Consider the following 19486-nt stretch of genomic DNA (forward strand, 5'->3'; position numbering starts at 1 on the left):
TAATTTAGAAGTTTTGTCATTGTTTTAGGTTCCCATCTTCCCTTGGCACCTTACTGCGAGGATGAACGGTCTGCCCTCTTCCAGGTCTCAGCTTGTTTTCCAGTTGCAACTAGCGCCAGCCAGATTTAAAAAGTGAGCGGAGCCTGTTGGAGCATTCTGCAGACTCTGAGATTGCGGAGGCAGTCGCTTGAGGAATTTAAATGCCAGATTTAAAAAGCGAACAGGGCCTGTTGGAACTTTGTGTGGAGATTGAGATTGTTTGAGTTAATGGGTACTTGGCAAAGGCCAAAAAAAAAAATTAGTTTAAAGCAGAGTGGCCATTGTTGGAATGGGACAGGGATAGAGTGGTGAACAGAGGCTTAGGCAAGAAGAGGTAGAAGCTAGGCTGAGGTTTATGTCAAGTTTTTCTTTCCTTGTCTATTACTGCCAAGTTAGATTAGTGAGAATGGATACCAGATCAATGGGTGCTCCTCATGCAAGATGTGGAAGATATGGGAGATGTCTCCTTGATTGTTACGTCTGCAAAAAGTGAACCTGGTCCTGGATAGACCATATTACAGAATTGGAGTCAGAGCTTGATGACCTTCGGCTCATTTGGGAGAAAGAGTGGTTGATAGATAGGAGCTACACCCTTGCCCCTAAGTTACAGGAGGCAGGTAGCTGGGTAACTTCAGGAGAGGGAAAGGGGGTATCCCTGTGACCATTCCACTTAATAACAAGTATAACACGTTGTATACTGTTGAGTGGGGGAAAGCAACTTCCCAGAGGAAAGTGGCAGTGATTGGGTCTCTGGTACTGAGTCTGGCTCTGTGACTCAGTAGGGAACGGGAGCAGATTTGTCAGGGTATTCAATAGTTAGGGGAACAGACAGGGGATTCTGTAGACATGAAAGAGACTCCTGGATGGGATGTTGCCTCCCGGGAGCAGGAGTTAGGGATGTTTCAGGTTGGGTCCACAGCATTCCTAAGAGGGAGGATAAACAGCCAGAAGTTTTGGTACATATTGGTACCAATGATATATGTAGGAAAAGGGATGAGGTCCTGAGGAGAGAATATGGGGATCTTAATAGAAAGTTGAAAAGCAGGTCCTCAAAGATAGTTATCTCTAGATTGCTGTCTGTGCCATGTGCCCGTGAGGATGATTTGGCAGATGAATGTATGCCTGAAGAATTGGTGTAGGGACAGGGTTTCAGATTTGTGGATCATTGGGATCTCTTCTGGGAAATGTATGACCTGAACAAAAGAATGGGTTGCACCTGAACTCAAGGGCGACCAACATTCTTGCAATTAAGTTTACTAGAGCTGTTGGAGGTGTTAAAACTAGTTTGATGGAGGATAGGAACCAGAGAGATAGGTCAGAGAATGGGACAGTTAGTGTAAAAATAGATTCAGCAGTTAGTGAGACAATAAGGAAGGATAGGCAGTGGGAAGGGCATAATTGCAGTCAGTTGGATGGGTTGAAATGTGTCTATTTGAATGTGACACATATCAGGAACAAAGGAGATGATGTTGTACAGTGAGTCAGTCCATGGAACTATGATGTTATGGTATGTTTCAATAGCGACTTGGTTGTCACAAGAGCAGGAATGGCTGCCCAAGAATCAATATTCAATCTTAGTCATTTCAAAGGAGAATCATGGTGGGTGAAAAGGATGAAGTCCCAGAAAACACCATCTAAGAGACAATGGGCTACTGAGAGTAACTGAAATGAGCAGGGCAGTAGACAGACACTAGCAACCTCTCCTCGTCAGAGGATGAAGCATATGTGGGATGCTGGTGAGTTAGGCAGAAGAATTGCTAAACTAGAGAGGAAAAAGTAGAAGGCAGCCAACAGGCAAATATTGATGAGGAATAATTTCTGCCGGCCACCCTCTAGCCCTAGGTGACGGGGGGGAGGAGGCAGTACAGAGTCGATCCGCCTCCCCCAGTTCCAGGAATCTTGGAACAGCACAGCATCTAATATATATCAGCTCTGGGAGATCAGAGTTGTACAGAGGATGACACCCTGCACCCCCCACAGTTCCATGAATCTGAGTTCAAGTTTAAGTTTTATTCAACCATACATGTGAATACAGACGAACAAAGCAGCATTCCTCTGGAGACACAATACCAATAGTCGCACACGGCATATGTAGTACATATAATTATGATAGCATAAAGACATAATCGGAAAATAATATAGCCCATGAGTGACATGGCCTGTAGATTGGAAGGAGCATGTGATGTTGTGCTGGAGCCATGTTTCTGCAAGAACAAGAAGTCATCATCAATAAATGCAATCCAGCTTGTCTTCCGCTAAGTGAACACTGGAGGGCAGCACTGACGGGAGGCGCCAGCCTCCAGCCCTGCACTGACTCCAGTGGCACCTCTGCTCTCTCCCACACTGCCTTCGGCGTCTCTTCACCTGGGCCGCTGCAACAGGTGATGTTGTGGCATAAGGGCCTGCTCTGCGAAACAACGGCAGCTTCCCCACCGTCAGTCTCACCAATAAAGCAGTGAACCAGACTTGCAATACTCTACATTTTGCGGCTGTCCAACAAGTTCTTGCAATCACAAGAAGCACGTCCAAGACAATTATTTGCACCATTTGTTGGACCACACACCGCCTCTGATGCTTTCCTCCTTGGATGGCTGTAGCTGGTTGCATATTGACAGCAAACAGGTCCAACTCCATGGCTATTGAGCAACTTGCTGATGGAGTAGATTTGCAGTACTTGATGTTGTGCTTTTGGTTGGCAGCATGTCAGTCTCTATGAGGAAAGGCAGTATTATCCTCATCTATGAGCAGAAAGGGACAGGGATAACATCAGGAATTGGAGACCCATCTCGGTGTTGAATGTGGACTATAAGATTCTGTCCAAGGCCATCGCCAACAAGGTCAAGTCTGCTCTGGGACAGGTGATTCACTCAAATTAAACCTGTGCTGTACCAGGCTGGAAGATCTTTGAGAGCCTCATGCTGCTCAGGGACATCATTGGCTACATGCAGGACAGGAGGGGTGGATGGCTGCCTGGTGAGCGAGGACCAGGAAAAGGCCTTCAACATTGCCTCCAAAACAGGCTTAGGGGAAGGAATCTCTACACAGACATCCATAGTGCAGTCCCATTGAGTCTGAAGTCGGGCAGGTTGCACACTGTTCCCTGTCTCATCTGTGTGCTCTGAACAGCTCTTTGCTGAAGCCATCCATGATAGGTGACACTGCCAAGCAGTGGAGGAAGCCAAGTGAAAACCTTCCTGTACACAGATGATGGAACAGTCTTCAGTTCAGACATGAAGTCAGTTTGCAGATTGATCAGCATCTGCGAGCAGTTTGAGTTGCTGTCAGGGGCCAAATTTAACCACACAAAGCACAAGGTCATGCTCTTTGACAACTGTTCCGTTCAGGTCTTATGACCTAAAATTGCTGGGGATCTGGTTCGAAGGGACCAAGGTCTTAAACAAGAATTGGTTGAAGCCAATTGGAAGGGTAAAACAGAAAATGTGACTGTTGGGAGGATGCTCCCTCCCAATAATGCAGGACTTGGTCATCGGATGTGAAGTCCTCTTTGAATTGGTGTACCTGGCATAGATACAGCCTGCCTCCTGCTCCTCTAGCTTGGCAATCACTCAGGCTGTCTTCTGGTTCATCTGGGGATCCAAGACAGATTGAGTCAGGTGGGTCATGATGCACACTACTACTATGTCCACTCATGCCTAGGGGGCCGGTGTCGGGCACGATGACGGACCCTCCACTCCTCCCTCTCCCTCATCAATGTGTTCAGTTCATCTACATTAGCCGCTATCTTCTAGGAAAGTGTTGACCATAGTCTTGGGAGGGCACCCAGGGTTCATCCTCCCATGCTTGGGCTCCCATGTGATGACTAGACTGGCAGGTAGCTCAGGGTGGTGTAGACAGTGTCCCGCTAGTTGCAGTCTTCTCACCTCAATTTTAGTAGTGAGCATTGGTAGGTTGTCATAGAGCTCGACATTCATCATGTGCAGTTGCCAACTCATGTCAAGAGCCATCCGGAGCATTCGTGTATAGCAACCATCTAGTGACTTTCTCATGGTCTTGGTGAGTGTCCACATTTCACATCCGTGTGTGAGAATGGTCTCTATGACAGCTATGAAGATCCTCTTCTTGAGCTCTCTGGTCAGGTTCGACCTCCAGATTTCCTCATGCCAGCGCCTTCTGTATCTTAATGTCCTTTCCGAACTCATCATTCTTGACCCGAAGTACTTGAAGTCTAAGACTTTCTTAATGGTATCATTCTTTACGGTCTTGAGAGTACCTTTGTCGCTGTTGAACGTCATGTACTCTGTCTTTTTAGCGTTTAGGTGAAGTCTAATTTTATTGCACTCAGTTTCCACTTTTGTCAGTAGCTGATGTGCTTCCTCCATCTGGTCAGAGAGCAGGACTATGTCATCTGCAAAATCAAGATCTGTGAGCGTAACTGGTCTGACCCTTTTGGTTCATACTGGTTTTATGGTAAAACCAAGCTTGTCATGATCTTTGGTAGCTTGACATAGAGCGTAATCAAGGACGATTATAAAGATGTAGGGTGCCATAGTGTCTCCTTGCAGCACACCAGCTAGGAGCTGGAACACTGCTGTTTCTCTGTCTGGTGATGCACAAGTCCCTGGTCAACAAGGGCGAAAACATACGCAGTGTTGACCTCTTCTTGATGACCACATTCACGGGTAGCTGCAGCAGGCTGCGTGTGGAACTTAAATACATGGACATCACATACCACTACGTGCTGAGGTTCCATCTGTCACAAGAGTTGGCAACGTCCATTCATCTGAACTTTGCCACACTACCTGTCCTTCATTGGAATTGTTGTAACAGACCAACAAATTTGACTGCCAGTCCATCAACGATTGGTCACCGGTTTCGCTCTGCAGACACTGTAAGAGAAGGACTCGATGGACTCAGTGGAGTGGCTCCCTGTGCAGACTGTCGAGACCATCTGGCAGAATGCCTCATCACCAAATCTCAACAGCAGGCACTAAGTTCTTGCTTGGCTGGCATTGAGGGGGGGCCATCTGGGTCGGATCCTTTCAGCATGCTCAGAACATCACTCCCACGGCACACTGCCCCCACGATGACTGTAGGGGAATCAAGACAGTCACTTAAATCCTTGTGGACTGTGGGTTTGCGAAGAGGGTGCGGAGAAGGATGCAAGGGCTAGTGACACGGTTCATCCTGAGAAGTCATGTGACAGAGGACTCTCTAATCTAAGAGCTGACCTTAAGGTCACACACAGAGACAGATATCAAATGCTGCTGGAAGATCATCATTTTGGTGAATTATGCCCTTTGGTCTGCTCAAAACTTGTTGGACTACTAGCACTTTGAGATGTCCGTAGAGGAACTCTGCCGACTGGCACACTCCAGGCTGTAGGAGTACGTGCTGAGGGACACACCGAAGCTTGGTATACCAACCACAAGGACTCCTAGTGGAAGGACAATAGTATTGGGTTCTTCCTCTACTGGAGGGGGAGTGACCGAGGTGGGTGAGGAAGTTCCTCAATTATTGTATCAGCGTACCTCTCTGGGGGGTGGTGGGCAACGTGAGTGGCAATTATGCTTTTGGTTTTACGCAACGTAATGTAACATTAGATGCATTGTTTACAAATATAAGAATGAAAATATTTTGCATGGTTTAGACTTGTAATTTTTTTAATTATGAATAAAAAGAAAGTGATTCTTAATGATCTCCAGAACTTCAGTTATTCTCATTCCCACTCCCAAGTTTACACTTTGCTTTTAACTGTCTTTTTATCCAATGTCCTAGATTCCACAGCTGAGGTAAGTGAGTCTGAATGTCAAACTAGCCTGTTATACGTGTGAGCTACTCTCTATGTGGGAGTGCTAACTGCCGAAAGCTTGAACTACTGAGGCACCCTGAGGAATAATCCTAATCAAAATTGTTATTTCCAGCATCCTGAAAGAATTTGTCAAGGGATTCTTAGAGACCAATGCAAGTCAAAACCATGAATTAATGATTACAACGTACAGTAAATGTAATGCTGAATTGCATTTCATTGTACATCTGACACAGAAATTTTGAAGGGTAATGTCTTCATGAAAAAATGATTGCAAACCTTTCATTTGTTTCCATACACAAATTGCATTGCAACATATGTTATTTAGATCCAAGGGCAATGTGATGAAATGATACAGGGATCATCTAGCATTCTCATTCTTAAAAAGAAAAATACAATCACCAAGGCTTTTTCATAAAGATTGCTGCTCTCAATCAAAAAAAAATCTACCTCATCATCTTCTGTTGACCTTGGTTTGAAGGAAACATAACTTTGTAATTGAAATTTTGCTGTGCATGGCAGTGAGGATATGTAAAACATCTGGAGCTGGAGATTCAAATAATCAGCCCAGCATAGCATGGCTGCAGCAGCTCAGCTAAAGGAAGCAGAAAATGCCACAAACACTTCCCATATCAGGAAGCAGTTGTCAAAAGAGAAACGGAGTCCTGGATCTGTAAGATTGACTGTTCATCCTTCTCCATAGATGCTGCCTGAGCTGCTGACTACATTCCCACACTTTCTGTTTTTTTTTAAACTCACATCTTAAGTTTCTGCATTTCTTTTTGCTTTTGCCTCAATTGAATAGACTCAAATTGGGTTTGTCCTTATTTTGATAATACAGGTTAGTTGCTGACACTTCAATTGCATATTTGCCCATTATAGCATATAAACTCAAAGCCAATACTTAGTAAGTCGTAGTCTTTGAGGAACAAGAGGTGTATTATCAAGGTGGCAGCAGGGTGGAAGTGTGGCCTGGGATAATGCTGTCTCTACTGGAAGATGTGACATGTTATTCTTGCCCCACGTTAAATTCTTGTACTGTTACTAGCTACCACTTCACCAACCCTCCACCCCCTTTACCTCCCACTCCACAGTTTCCTCCTCATTCCAGGAAAAGGCAAATTGAAAACAACCCAACCTATGGTCTGCAGCTGTTTTTTTAAAAATACACCTATTGCAGGAGACACGTACAGTCACAGCCCAATTTTTAAGCTACCAGATATGTCCTCCCTTCCCAGAATGAGTGCCATTTTTCTTCAGGTGGAAACCAAGCCTATACCATTTTGCCAATGACAAATTCACCATCTTTTTAAACATACAAGTCTCACTGTTAAGGCTAGGCAGTACAGGTACTTGAGAAACTCTTTGTCATGCTTATGAAAATCTCCCTTAAGATTTTTGAACATCTCATGCTGACAGCAAAGCCCTTTTAAAACAAACACCTCTGTGCCTATTCATTGTGAGCAAGTGTTCGCAGTGCTTGCACCACTTCATTTTCTTCTTAAAGATGCCTGTTTCTTTTGCATTCATTTCTTTGCTCTTAAATAATGACCGATTAAAAATGGAAACAAATTTAATCAGCTGGCCTTATTCAGACCCAGATTTAATTATTATATGTATGTCAAAGCATACAATAAAATGCGTCATTTGCTTTAACAACCAACGCAAGTATGGATGTACTGAGGCCACATTCCGGCGCCAACATCGCGTACCCACAATGCCTGGCAGAATGACACAAATACAACAAATAATAGAACAAGCCCGTTTACTCTCTCCCACTCACACGCACAGACCGTCCTCCAACTCCTAGACAGTTCTTCAGGCTTCTAGGCTTCAGCCTATCAGGCTACAACGTCCAGACTTATGGCATAGTGCATTGTTAAGATGCAGGACACAGATGGACTCATGCACAAAAATTAAACCATAGATTTATTTCCCACCCTTCAAAGCTGGAACATCATGTCTCTGAAACAAAGACAAATAGAATATGATAATGGAAGAATTTAGTGAAAATCAACTTCAAAACCAAAGTCAAAGTCGAGTTTATTCTCACAAGCACAAATACATGTATGCACTGGTGTAATGAGGAAGTTACCTAAAGGAGCATCACAGGTACAGTGCATCAGATAAGCAGCATTTGCAAGAAAAACGTAAATTAAATATAAATTCTAACAACACAATTTAAGACAAAAAAAACAAAAGTTAGGCTGACTGAGATTAGCATAATAAACAAGTAAATATCCTTTAGGTATATTTAACAGATTATAAACTTCATCCTGATGTGAGATTAAGCCTTGAGATCTTGCAAATAATCTTCACATTCTGCACATTACTAGCGCAGAAGCAGCAGGGGTACACAAGAAAAAAATGAATGGGGAATAAGGCTGTTTGTTTGCTGACTGCTAATGCTTTAAGTACTGATGAGATTAAAGCTAAGAAAGGTTTTAACATTTTTTCTTTACCAGGAAATTAAAAATTAACCAGTAAGCAGAACTCTGGCAGATTCCACAGTGCTTTTAATAACATTGTCTTTGTTCAGTTATCTTTTTCTGATGCACAGAAGAATTCTCTAAGTCTTGCAGCTTTTTGGGTGAGGACTGATAAAGGGACTGTTGGAATTCTTTGCAGATACCTTGTTCTCTTTCAGATAGAATATGCAGAAAACTATTTGTGTAGGCTGGTGGACTTTCACCTGGCAAAAGTACCATCCATGGCAATGTGTAGTGTAAACCGATGGTACTGCAAACACTTCCACCAGAACTAACCTTGTGTGGCTCCATACTGTGGCCGAAGTCAACAAATAATGCTGCCTCCACTCACAAGCAGTATGTGCCAATGGCACCCTGCGAGGAAAGCAAAGAAGGCACTACTGGTTAAACTTCAGGTCTTTTCTGTTCAATATTTTATTGTCCTATCCAGTATTAAGATAGTAATCATGAAGATGAATGGACAGGAGCTCATTCAGATGTATTCATCCAAGGGAGAAGTGCCTGTCAGTGAAATGGTGTGAATGACATAGTAATAATTGGTGTTTAAAGGTGTTAACTATTTGCTGCATATTAGAATAATGACTTTTTTCTCAGTTCAATTCCATGATGTATCATTATGAACAATCTTCATTATGTTTCAGGTTCATTTTATTGCATGTGTGTTGTCACTAGCTTCACTTTGCTGCTAAATTCCATTACTGTAAGGATATGTAAACTGTATTTTTTGGATTTCTTTTCCTTCCTTCCTTCAATTCTCTCCCTACCTCCTCCTCCCCCTCTTCCAATCCCCCCTACCATTTTCTCCGGTTGTAGAAGTAAGTGAGCCTACGAGCTCGACCCAGATTCAAGGTCAGTATAGAGCACTATCATTTCTGTGGCTGCATCTTCTCAGCTTTTCTCTATTGCATGAGGGAAGGGGTCCTCTTTCAGCACTGTCAGAGGTTTTACTTAATTGGCAAGCAAAGTTAATGCTGTTTAGAAGCAAAGAATCAACAACAACTCATAATTTGACTGAGATTTTTCCTTAAGAATATTTTCCTTACTACTTGCAACAAGAGGAGTGGAATAATGATACTTAACACATAAAAGTCATATCCATGTGTTATAGCTGCAAATAGGTTCCAGATTTAACTGTTCTGCAACTGAGAGTGTATGCAATGTATTGAATTCATGTCCTCATTTAAACAGTATGATTTTCATATTGTACCAGGAATGAAAACTCTATGGTTGATAGGAAAGATTAAACAAAGATTAGCTTTATTTGTCACACATTCATTGAAACATACAGTAAGATGCGTCATTCTGCGTCAATGGCCAACATAGTCCAAGGATGTGCTGTGGGCAGCCCGCAGATGTTGCCACACTCCTGGTGCTAATATAGCATGCCAGCAACTCACTAACCCTAACCTTATGTCTTTGGAATGTGGGAGGTAAATGGAGCATGCAGAGGAAACGCATGCAGTAATGGGGCGAATGTAAAACCCCTTATGGACAGTGACGAGAATTGAACCCCAATCAGTGATCGCTAGTGATCCCAGTTAGACTACTTTAAGCAAGCATGGAGGCCTTCATTGTGGATTGTTTCTCCACTGGCTGTTTTAAAACTTTAATCTGATTGCTTGAACGAAACCTCTATTTTAAAAAAACAATTTTAGAAACGTTACTTATTGAAATTGATTGGGACTTAATTTATTCCTTCATGTGAAATGGGGAGGGAAAAGAAATTGAGCCAGAGATTTATGCTAGGCTGGCCTGAGTTGCACAGTTGCTGAGAAATTGGAATTGACTGTCTTGTGCTGCCTGAAGTACCAAAGCACACCTGGATCTCCTGTACAACTGGGCAAAAACACTTTGCTGCAAACAAGGTTGCCAACTGACACATCATTGCCCGCTAGGAAGTAACAAAGCGATTAAAGAACACTTTCCATGGCTTCCACTGCAGCTGAAATGACCATCCTGGGAAAATGCAGAGGGAGGATAGAGGTGGGGAACAGTAGATTCCTCTGAATCTTGACATACCCTTTGCTTCCCCCATGTTGTGGTCCTCAGAACTCCTCTGTCAGGAGTGACCCCAGCTCACTGTGAGTTGCAGGTTGGTGACTGGATAGTGATCACTGCTCAAGCATTACTCTGAGGCAGATTCCACTATCTTGAATACTGCTCTGTGCAAAGAGTGTCAGTGACAGGGTTTAGATGGTGCCCTGTTGTCCGTTCCTGCATAATGAGCTCCTGGTTATTTTGTGAGGAAACATTAGCAGTTGCAGTTTGCTTCCAAAAGCTCCAAGTTCTTCCAACTGTGCAAACCATGAGCACTTAGAAATTCTTGACTTCAGTAGATCTGTGACTATTGCTAGGGAAACTTCAGCCATGTTAACGTGAGTTGTGCACTAATTTCCCATTGAGTCTAATTTCACCCAGATGTGATCACTGTTGTGATTATCTATGAGAACAGCTGCTTTAATTGTATAATTGTGTGCATGGATCCACTTTCTCTTGTGGATTTCCATTTTGTTGTCATAGCAACAAACATTCTAGGATTCCAATCAGAGCAAGCATAGCTCTTGCCACATTTCTTAAAATGAACATATTAGTCCAAGCTTCTGAGGGAATTAGTTAAGTTTAAAAGATCTTACAGAAGAAATTTCTTCTTAGTGGGTGTGCATCACACGTACATTTCCTTTCCGAAACTCAATCCCATTGATGTTATTGGAATTATGTTTTGAACAAAGTCATTTGCAAACCTGCTGCTGTATCACTTGTTTTGTGCACGTGGCCAAGAACAAGCTTCCACCCCAGTCCTAGACAGGACCATTTTACAGTTTAAGGATAACCTATTGAAAGGAAGTTATACTCCTTGATCAATTCCCTCCATGAACCATGTGCAATCAACTTTATCATTCATTCTACTCAACTCAATTGAATTGGGAAAAAGCTCTAGAACAAAACTATTCATAGTCCAAAGCAGGACACATGCAGAAAAAATAACTCAGCTACTTTTTCCTTTATATAAACTTCAAATGCTTTTGCTTCCCTTACTATCACACCTGCATGCAATTTAGAAAGCATCCATTTGGGATTGGACAGTCCAACTCAGCGACACCCGTAACACTGCTGCAAGTGTTTAATTAATTCAGTTTGCATGAGTAGGCAGAGCATGTATCATGTGTAGATTTATCGTGTGTCTAGCATGAATAGTTTTATTCTTATAGTTATACATGCCTTAGACTGTTCATTCCTGACTCCATCCACCCTCCAGGTGAAAAAGTTTCCCCTCAGATCTCCCTTACACCTCGCTGCTCTCATGTTAAGCCTATGTCCTTTGTATTAAATACACCCACATTCAGGAAATAATTCCTGTGATCTAACTTACCTTTACCCCTCCTAATTTTATGTATCTCCAACAGGTCACCCCCTGAGCCTCGTCCAACCCAGTGAAGACAAACTCAGCCTATCCAGTCTTTTTTTATGTCAGAAATACTCCAATCCCGGAAACACCCTAGTAAATCTCATTTACATTCTCTCCAGCACAATGACGTCATTCTGTGAGAGCAACTTCAATTATTAGATAATTAGTCTTTTCATGTAACTATTCCAGTACTGAAACAACCTTTTGAAATAAACAAGTTATCAGTAAGTTTGTTATCTCCTCGGCACCAATGGTTCTGCTGCACTTCACCCAAGTCTCTAAAGTCCCACACACAACAGGGAGTGGTACAGGCATGAGTGTGGGAGGCATCATTACATATTTTTCAGGAGCAGGAATCCTAATCATTTTATTTAATTTTGACTCCCCCAGCCCAGTGAAGCTATTAACAATATTTTAATCATGTTGTAAATGAGATGAAATGAATTCAACATACTATATTGGATAATATAAAAAGATGGCGCACTGCACTGCACAATTATGTTGTTGGAACTGCATTGCCTATATAAGAGTAAATTTCCATTCATTGAATGCCTTGTTCATCTTGAGAATTTTGGCTCTGAAGGAAAGGGATTAGGTTTTTGTTGTCATTTTTAGTTGTTGAAAAGAAAATCAATAAGGTTTCATTCTCCATGTCAACTACATTTCAGTACTTCATGCTTTCAAAGATTGTTCCATATTCTAACCAAAACTCTTTGGAATAACATGAAATAAGTTATTTTTTAAAAATAATTTTATCAGATGAACAATTAGTTTAATATCTAACCACATAAATTAAGATGACTTGTAAGTACACTGCTTGACCTTTGGTGATTACATTTCAATTATACTGCATGTCATGACCAGACTTTTTTCATTTAGGATTCATATTTATTGCTTTACAGAGAAAACAAAATGAAAAATGTGGAGAAAAAAATCCCATATTAAATGACAAGCTTCAAAAATATGCATTGTCATCTTGTTCCTGTGCAATAGGGAAACTGGAAAACATATTAAGAATAATAAGTTTTATTTTATTAAGAACTAACATTCTTCAGGAATCATACAGAACACTACCATAAAGATTTTAAACATTTTCATTATCTTTTCTGCCAAAAGAGATTGTTGATGCTGCAATGGAGGTGATTTTTTTTTTCCAATTTTTATGCAGATGTTCCATTAGATTCAGAAGTGAAAGGTTAGCTTTCTTTGAAGAAGTTTTCAATTTTTCATACAATTAAGTTATGAAAAATACATCCAAATCAACATTTTTCCTTTGTGGAAACAGAGGCAGCTGGTTGGACTGATGTGGCATCAAAATTCATTCTCATTGGTAATATTAAGTGCACGATATCGTCATGCCAACACACTGGACATTCTTTCTCCAAGTTAATTCTCCTGAAGTTGATGGAGTGAATTTCAGAGACAGAGTGTGACACAAAGTAATAATTAGATAGTGCATTTAATATTGTCAATAAAGGATGTATTTCAAGATGGTAATACTTCAGAAGAGAGAAAATGCTACAATACGACAAGAAAATAGTTTCTGTTCATACCAACTACAATTATCTGCTATGTTAGCAGAGACAATAGTAGGCAAGAGACAAAGTAATTAATGAGTGTATTAGGTTTTCATACATTAATAGATTACACACAGTTCCACTATTTCAGCTCATTTTCTCTGCGTTTTTATGATGCACCATAATCTGACTGGAGCATTTTAAAATCTTTGACAAAGACAATATTGATCTAGTTGCAGAGAAATAGATTATAACGTTATGATTTTACTTGCACCCAATATTTTTCCTCACTGAGAGACATATTTGCCATCAGCTTATGTCTGAAACTCAGATTCTAATTGCATTGTATACTGGTACAGATTTATACCAGTTCTTCCTATTGTTCAGGGAAACTTTGCTTGATAAAAGAATCAATTGGCTTCAGATCAAAATAAAATGACTTGAAATAATCAAGCTACTTCAGCTATATTAGAGATATTTATAGTGCCAAAAGTATTTGCTTAGAATTTGCAGTAGTGATACCCTGTCAGTGCAGAAAGTGGTACCTCAGGTGTTGTCTTTTTTGCTGTTCAACTAACCTGTTATTTTGTTCCATTTCTGTCTGTCGTGTCAACCTCACGGGGCCTGGGCGCATTCTGCTTTTTATCTTCTTTCATTTTCATCATGTGAGTAATCATATAACCATTTTTATCCTTTTGTTTCTCCATCCCATTCCCTGGACCCTAAAAAGGATAAATTGCAAGTACAAAACCTTTGATCTGTTAAAGAATAATTGTATGCCATTTTGCTCTTAGTTGGAGTATACCTTTAGCTTATATCAATGGTTAATTAGGTGGATAAAAGAGTAAGTTATTACCTGATCTATGAACACAAGCTTTTAACCTTGCAAATCTTTTGACAATAGGATTACTTTCCTTGATGAAAGGTACTGAAGTTCTTCTTTTAGTTTACCAAAAAAAGAGACAGGTCTGCCTTTTCATAAATCCACAGGGTATCAAATTCTGTATTTAATACATTAGATTTCAGAGATGTAGCATTTCTAAATATGAAAATGCAAATAGCTATCATTAACTTATCCATTGTGTTAAAATTACATAATTTAGGTTGCCATTATTTAGCTAAAAATTAAAATAACTGCATTTTATGTGAATTATAAGTATATTTTTTCTGAAATTATATCTAGCCGACTGACATCGTATTAAAGTGGAAGTATCGCAATGAAAGGAGCACTGTCTCTTTATGATCAGTTTCCATGGCAGTGTGCTGACATGAATTGGCTCCTGAATGTTCTATCCAGTGAATTTAATGTTGTGTGCTTAACCCTGCTTTTCTTCTCGCTCCTCTTAAAAATAACAAATTTCGTACTGCTGAGAGATGAAAAGAAATGGCTGACACTTCGAGAGAAATGCTTGACAACCTGTAATCAGGTTGATTCTTCAAGTTCCATTTAGAGCTGACATGGTTGAATAATTGTTAGGTAGAGTCTGTACATTATAATCCATTTTCATGACCATAGTTACACTAATATTCAATGCCCATTCAGCAAGCTGCTCAGATACATCATGTGTAGAGAAAACACTGACTAGAAAAAGAAAAACAAAATCAAACAGTGTTGACCCAGTCCAGCCTAATGTTTGTTATAAACACATTTATGGAAATACAAATAATTTCATAATGAAACAAGTAAGAAAGAACCTACATATAATGACGCATATAGCACTGATTAAATATTTCCTAACTTGACCTTGGGCAATCGTTGATTGTTCTATTGGATATTTACAATAAAGAATAGTCCAGGTGTATGATGTCAAGAATTACAGATAACACAGCTCTTCAGTTAGTTGGAGTACACTTCTAATATGCTTCAGAAGCTCATTTAACAGTAATTTCAGAAAATACTTCAATAATGTTTAGAAAATATGAGCCACAGCATTTAAGAAATATATATTTTGTAGCTGTTTTAGTCCATTTCCTTTCAGATTGGTACTTTCTTTGCATTCCCTGTTTTTTAATATATTGTACTATGACAGAACCAACCGTTGAAATAATCATTCTGGTTCCAAATCATTTGATTTGGAAAGAAAGTGATCCTGTGCTCATTCTGCCCTTTACTAATCTGTTCTGAGCTCTATACACATTTTCCATTTAGATTCTTGCTAAGTCATTATCAAAAAGGTTGTTTCTCTTTATTCTGCCCTAAGCTAAAATTAAGAAAAATTATAGCTAAATATCATTTTCAGTACTTGAGTGTGTCATGTTCCCATATCAATGGAATTATGCATTTCAGGAGCAAGAAAAAGCAACCATTTCAGTTGGCTAATAGAAAGTATATTATCAGGGGATTACCCATGCATTATGTGTTTATTTTGTCTGATTCCAAAGTTGCCCGTTGGGTTTTCATTCCCAATTAAGGACTGCAGAATATTTTTCAAGCAATATCGCCCTTGTTCCTGGGGAATATCTGGAAAACTCACTGAGGCATAGATCCTGCAAATTATCATAAAATGTACAGAAAAAAATGTACTCTACTTTTTCTCCTGTTTATTATTTATTTGCATCTTTGAGTATCTAAAGAAAAATAGTCAAGAAAATATTCAGGAACTGAATTAACATCATTTGGAATCAGTCTGATCATGATCTGAGAACAGTACATTTCCAAACCCCGAGTCTTTGTTCTTCTCCAAGTGCCCAGTAGTTCACTCCAGTAGTTCTATTTGTCCAGTTGAAATTCAGCTGAATAAAGTTGGTTGTTGCCATTTTCTTCATTTATTTGGGTGACAGATCTGTCTCCTGTCTCTTGGCCAAAACCTGTATAAAGCAAAGATAGAGATTTAACTCCACCCGTGTAATTCGGATATATTGACTTTAATGTCAGTGAATTTAAAAGGAGGTTGATATGTCCCAACATAAGCCATGATTTCAGATCATAAATCCAAGGATGAGTTTCTAGCATTAGTCAGCTGCAGACCCTTACTCCATCCCATATACCTGTACATTAGTAATTTGAATATGAATACAGGAGGAATGTGAGTAAATTTGCAGATTTCACAAAAACTATTGGTGCTATTGGTAGTAAGGAGGATAGACTTAGGTTACAGAATTATAAAGTTCAGCTGACAAGATGAGTAGAACAACGGCAGATGGATTTCAATCCTGATAAATGCAAGGTGATGTATTTTGAGTAATAAGAGTAGGACATGTCCTGTTAAATGGCATGGTCCTTAAGAAGTATTGAGGAACAGAGGGACCTTGGTGTACAAGTCCATGGATTGCTAAAGGTGACAGCACAGGTAAAGGATGCATCCAGGATGTTGGCCTTCATTGGCCAGGGCATAAAATATAAGAGTATGGGAGTTGTGGTACAACTTTAAGAAACTTTAGTTTGACCACAGCCGGAGTATTGTGTGCAGCTCTGGTTGCTACACTATAGGAAAGATGTGAATATACTAGAGTAGGTGCAGAGGAGATTCTCCAAGTTGCTGCTTGGGATGGAATATTTCATTGTGAGGAGCAATTTGATAGGCCGAGTGTTTTTGTTGGAATAGGAGAGGACCAAACAATGGAATGCAAAATTATCAAGAACAGTAATAATGTAGATGTTTCCCATGACTGAGACATTGGCAAGAATAAGTGGTAATGAGTAAGTGGCTTTGAAGGGGTCTGAGGATGGTTCACTTGTGGGGTGGTTGCAATTTGTGTCAGAAGGTGGGGCAAGTAGGTAGTCTCCCAGCAGTTAAAATATATCCAGACAAGAACTTAATTTGCCAAGGTATAAAAGGATATGGACCAAAGTATTAGTTAACTGGATTAGTATAGTTTAATACTAACGGTCAGCATAGACATTAAGGGCCAAAAAGCCTGTTTCTGTGATGTAGGACTCTGTGGCACTTGAGATATCATTTTCCATTTTTCATTCTTCCAAGCCAGTTGTCTTCTCCCCTACTCACGGTATTTCCCTATCATCAGGAAAGTGGGGACAATATATGAAGCAGCTCTACAACATATCAAAAATATCACACAATTAGTTGATTAGGTGAAACTTAGCCTACTGAATTAAAGTCAGCTACCTAAAGAAACAACTCTTTGATCAAAATCTAATGTTTAATGTGGTTTTAACAATGCTATTTAATGCAATTTAAAACTTTGTGTTGCAGTATGATTCTAAATTTGAAGACTTAAAAGGAAATTTTGTGTTTTACCTTTCATTGACAAGTTCCTAAAACCTAATACGAATCCTTACATTACTTGCAGTAGGTTAGGATTCTGTGTGCTTGTTCATGAGGAGGAAATGTGTCTTTCAATACAGTTTTTTAAAATCACATCCCAGCATGAATGTTGATTTGCGATCACCTCTAATATTATACTCTTTCACTAAAAAGTGTAAACTTTTTTCTTAATTCCTTAATACAGTATCTCTGAGTTAAATTTTCAGTGGTTTTGTGTTCTGGTGACACCACAAAGTTAATTGAACCTGGCTCAAATTCATGTAGTCCATCACACTGTTCATTCAAATGAAAGCCTTGGAATAAGCTTAGACCATAGGTTCTAATGATGAAAGGAAGCATTACCCTTAATACCACATGGCACTAATGCAATTCTGAAAACTAAAAGGCAGACCTTAAAAAATAGTAACATACCTAAATCATTTTGAGCAAAGGAACCCGTAAAATCTAACAGCTATCAATCATTCTGGGCTTGGTAAAGACTTGTACTGGAACTCCAGGAGTCTACTGTCATTACATCCAGTTAGCAGCAGGTATCCAACATAACCAGTCTAATATTTTAACCATAATAGCGGTTCACACTGCAGGAGTCCATGGAAAAATGGAGGTTACATTGATTTAGGACGGAATGGGTGCACGATGCAAGAAAAAGTTGTGTTTTTATGTATGGCAAACATTCAATTCAATTTTATTTATGAAGAAATTCATGTTGTTTAGGTAAGTATTTCATTTAATCATTCATCTGTGGTTTTTCCATTAAAGAAAATGAAGTTGGTGCAAACCCAGAAGGAGATGAATAGCACCTGCAGTGCAGTTTGTTCAAAGTTAGATAAAGAATTTTGCTGATGAAAGTTTGAAGATGTCAGTCATATTATTTGGGAGTTTAACTACATGCTGTCTAGAGAGGGAAAGATATAATAAATAAAGAATCAGACATTTTAAGTAATAGTTCTTGCAAAACCATCGACATTAATTCAAGCTTTGCTTTTTTCATCTTTTACATTGATATTGTTGCAAACATCCTTTTTTATGATTTGTTGTTGTTTAAAAACGTATACTTCAATATGAATAATCTTTTTGTGAACTAATCATTAACATTTTTAACTATTTTGAACAATTTGCAATCAACTTTTTCTGTTGACAATTATTCATTCTGTCTGCAGCCTGAAGTGATACATGCTTCTTGAATTGAATATCCAGTTCTTTAGACATCATTATATCAGTCCTGAGCAGTCAGAACTCACAGTGTGGCACAAGACTTTCAGACCCTCTTCCTGCCGAAATTTATTTTCAAGCAATAGTAAACGGCCATTTGTTTTGATAGCACATTTGGTAGAATAGCTCTTGCGTGAGAAAGGGGAGCCCACAGGCTGAATGGTTAACAGAGATGTTTCTAAACTTGTTACCTTGTAAAATATTCTTCTATTCTTAAGTGAAATAATAAGATTTGCAGACACTGCTGTAAGTTTTGTCAGCACCTCTTCTGCAAAATGCATGGGAAACAGTCTTAACTAGGCACTTCAAAAAGGGTGGAGAGAACTTCCTCTGGTGTTCAAAATTTGTAAGCCAATTATCCCCACAATCAATTACCTTGCTAACTTGTGTATTAAACTGAATCCTATAATGACCATGCAGTGTATTGGCAGGTAAACATTGTAGGACTGGACATTCTGTGCTCTGATCCTTAGATAAAGGCGACAACTAAGTTGCCTGCAATTGCTTGGTATATTCACCCAGCAATAAATTCATCATTGTCAACCATCCTGTTGGGTTGATGGTCAGATGTCTGCTCTTGTTTCATTTTGGGTTGCCATTACTGTAAGGAAAATGGGATTGATTGCTCTGGTTTTGTCTATAACACATTAAATTATTCACTTGGGTACCTCTAAAAGCACTTTTCATAGCACTGGACCTTCGATTTTTGAATGCATGTATATAGATCTGGATATCTCATCCAGTGTCATATGACTAATACTGAAATCTTGTATTGAAGTTGCCCCCACACTCTTGTTGCAACTTAGTTTACATTTTAATTGTTTATCATA

General features: G+C 39.6%; 1 protein-coding gene across 9 annotated transcripts in view; it reads left to right on the forward strand.

The window, feature by feature from the left end:
* opcml (opioid binding protein/cell adhesion molecule-like) overlaps positions 1-19486 on the forward strand; it is a 2143861-nt gene that overhangs the window by 2103396 nt on the left and 20979 nt on the right. For 6 of the 9 annotated variants that reach the window (XM_073029750.1, XM_073029746.1, XM_073029745.1 and 3 more), the window contains one exon: positions 9109-9144. The exons of the other annotated variants lie outside the window; for them this stretch is intronic. In XM_073029750.1, the coding sequence (XP_072885851.1) occupies positions 9109-9144 (36 nt within the window). The remainder of the gene's footprint in view (positions 1-9108; positions 9145-19486) is intronic. 9 annotated transcript variants of the gene reach the window in all.

This window comes from Hemitrygon akajei, chromosome 26, assembly GCF_048418815.1.
Source record: "Hemitrygon akajei chromosome 26, sHemAka1.3, whole genome shotgun sequence".
NCBI lineage: Eukaryota > Metazoa > Chordata > Chondrichthyes > Myliobatiformes > Dasyatidae > Hemitrygon > Hemitrygon akajei.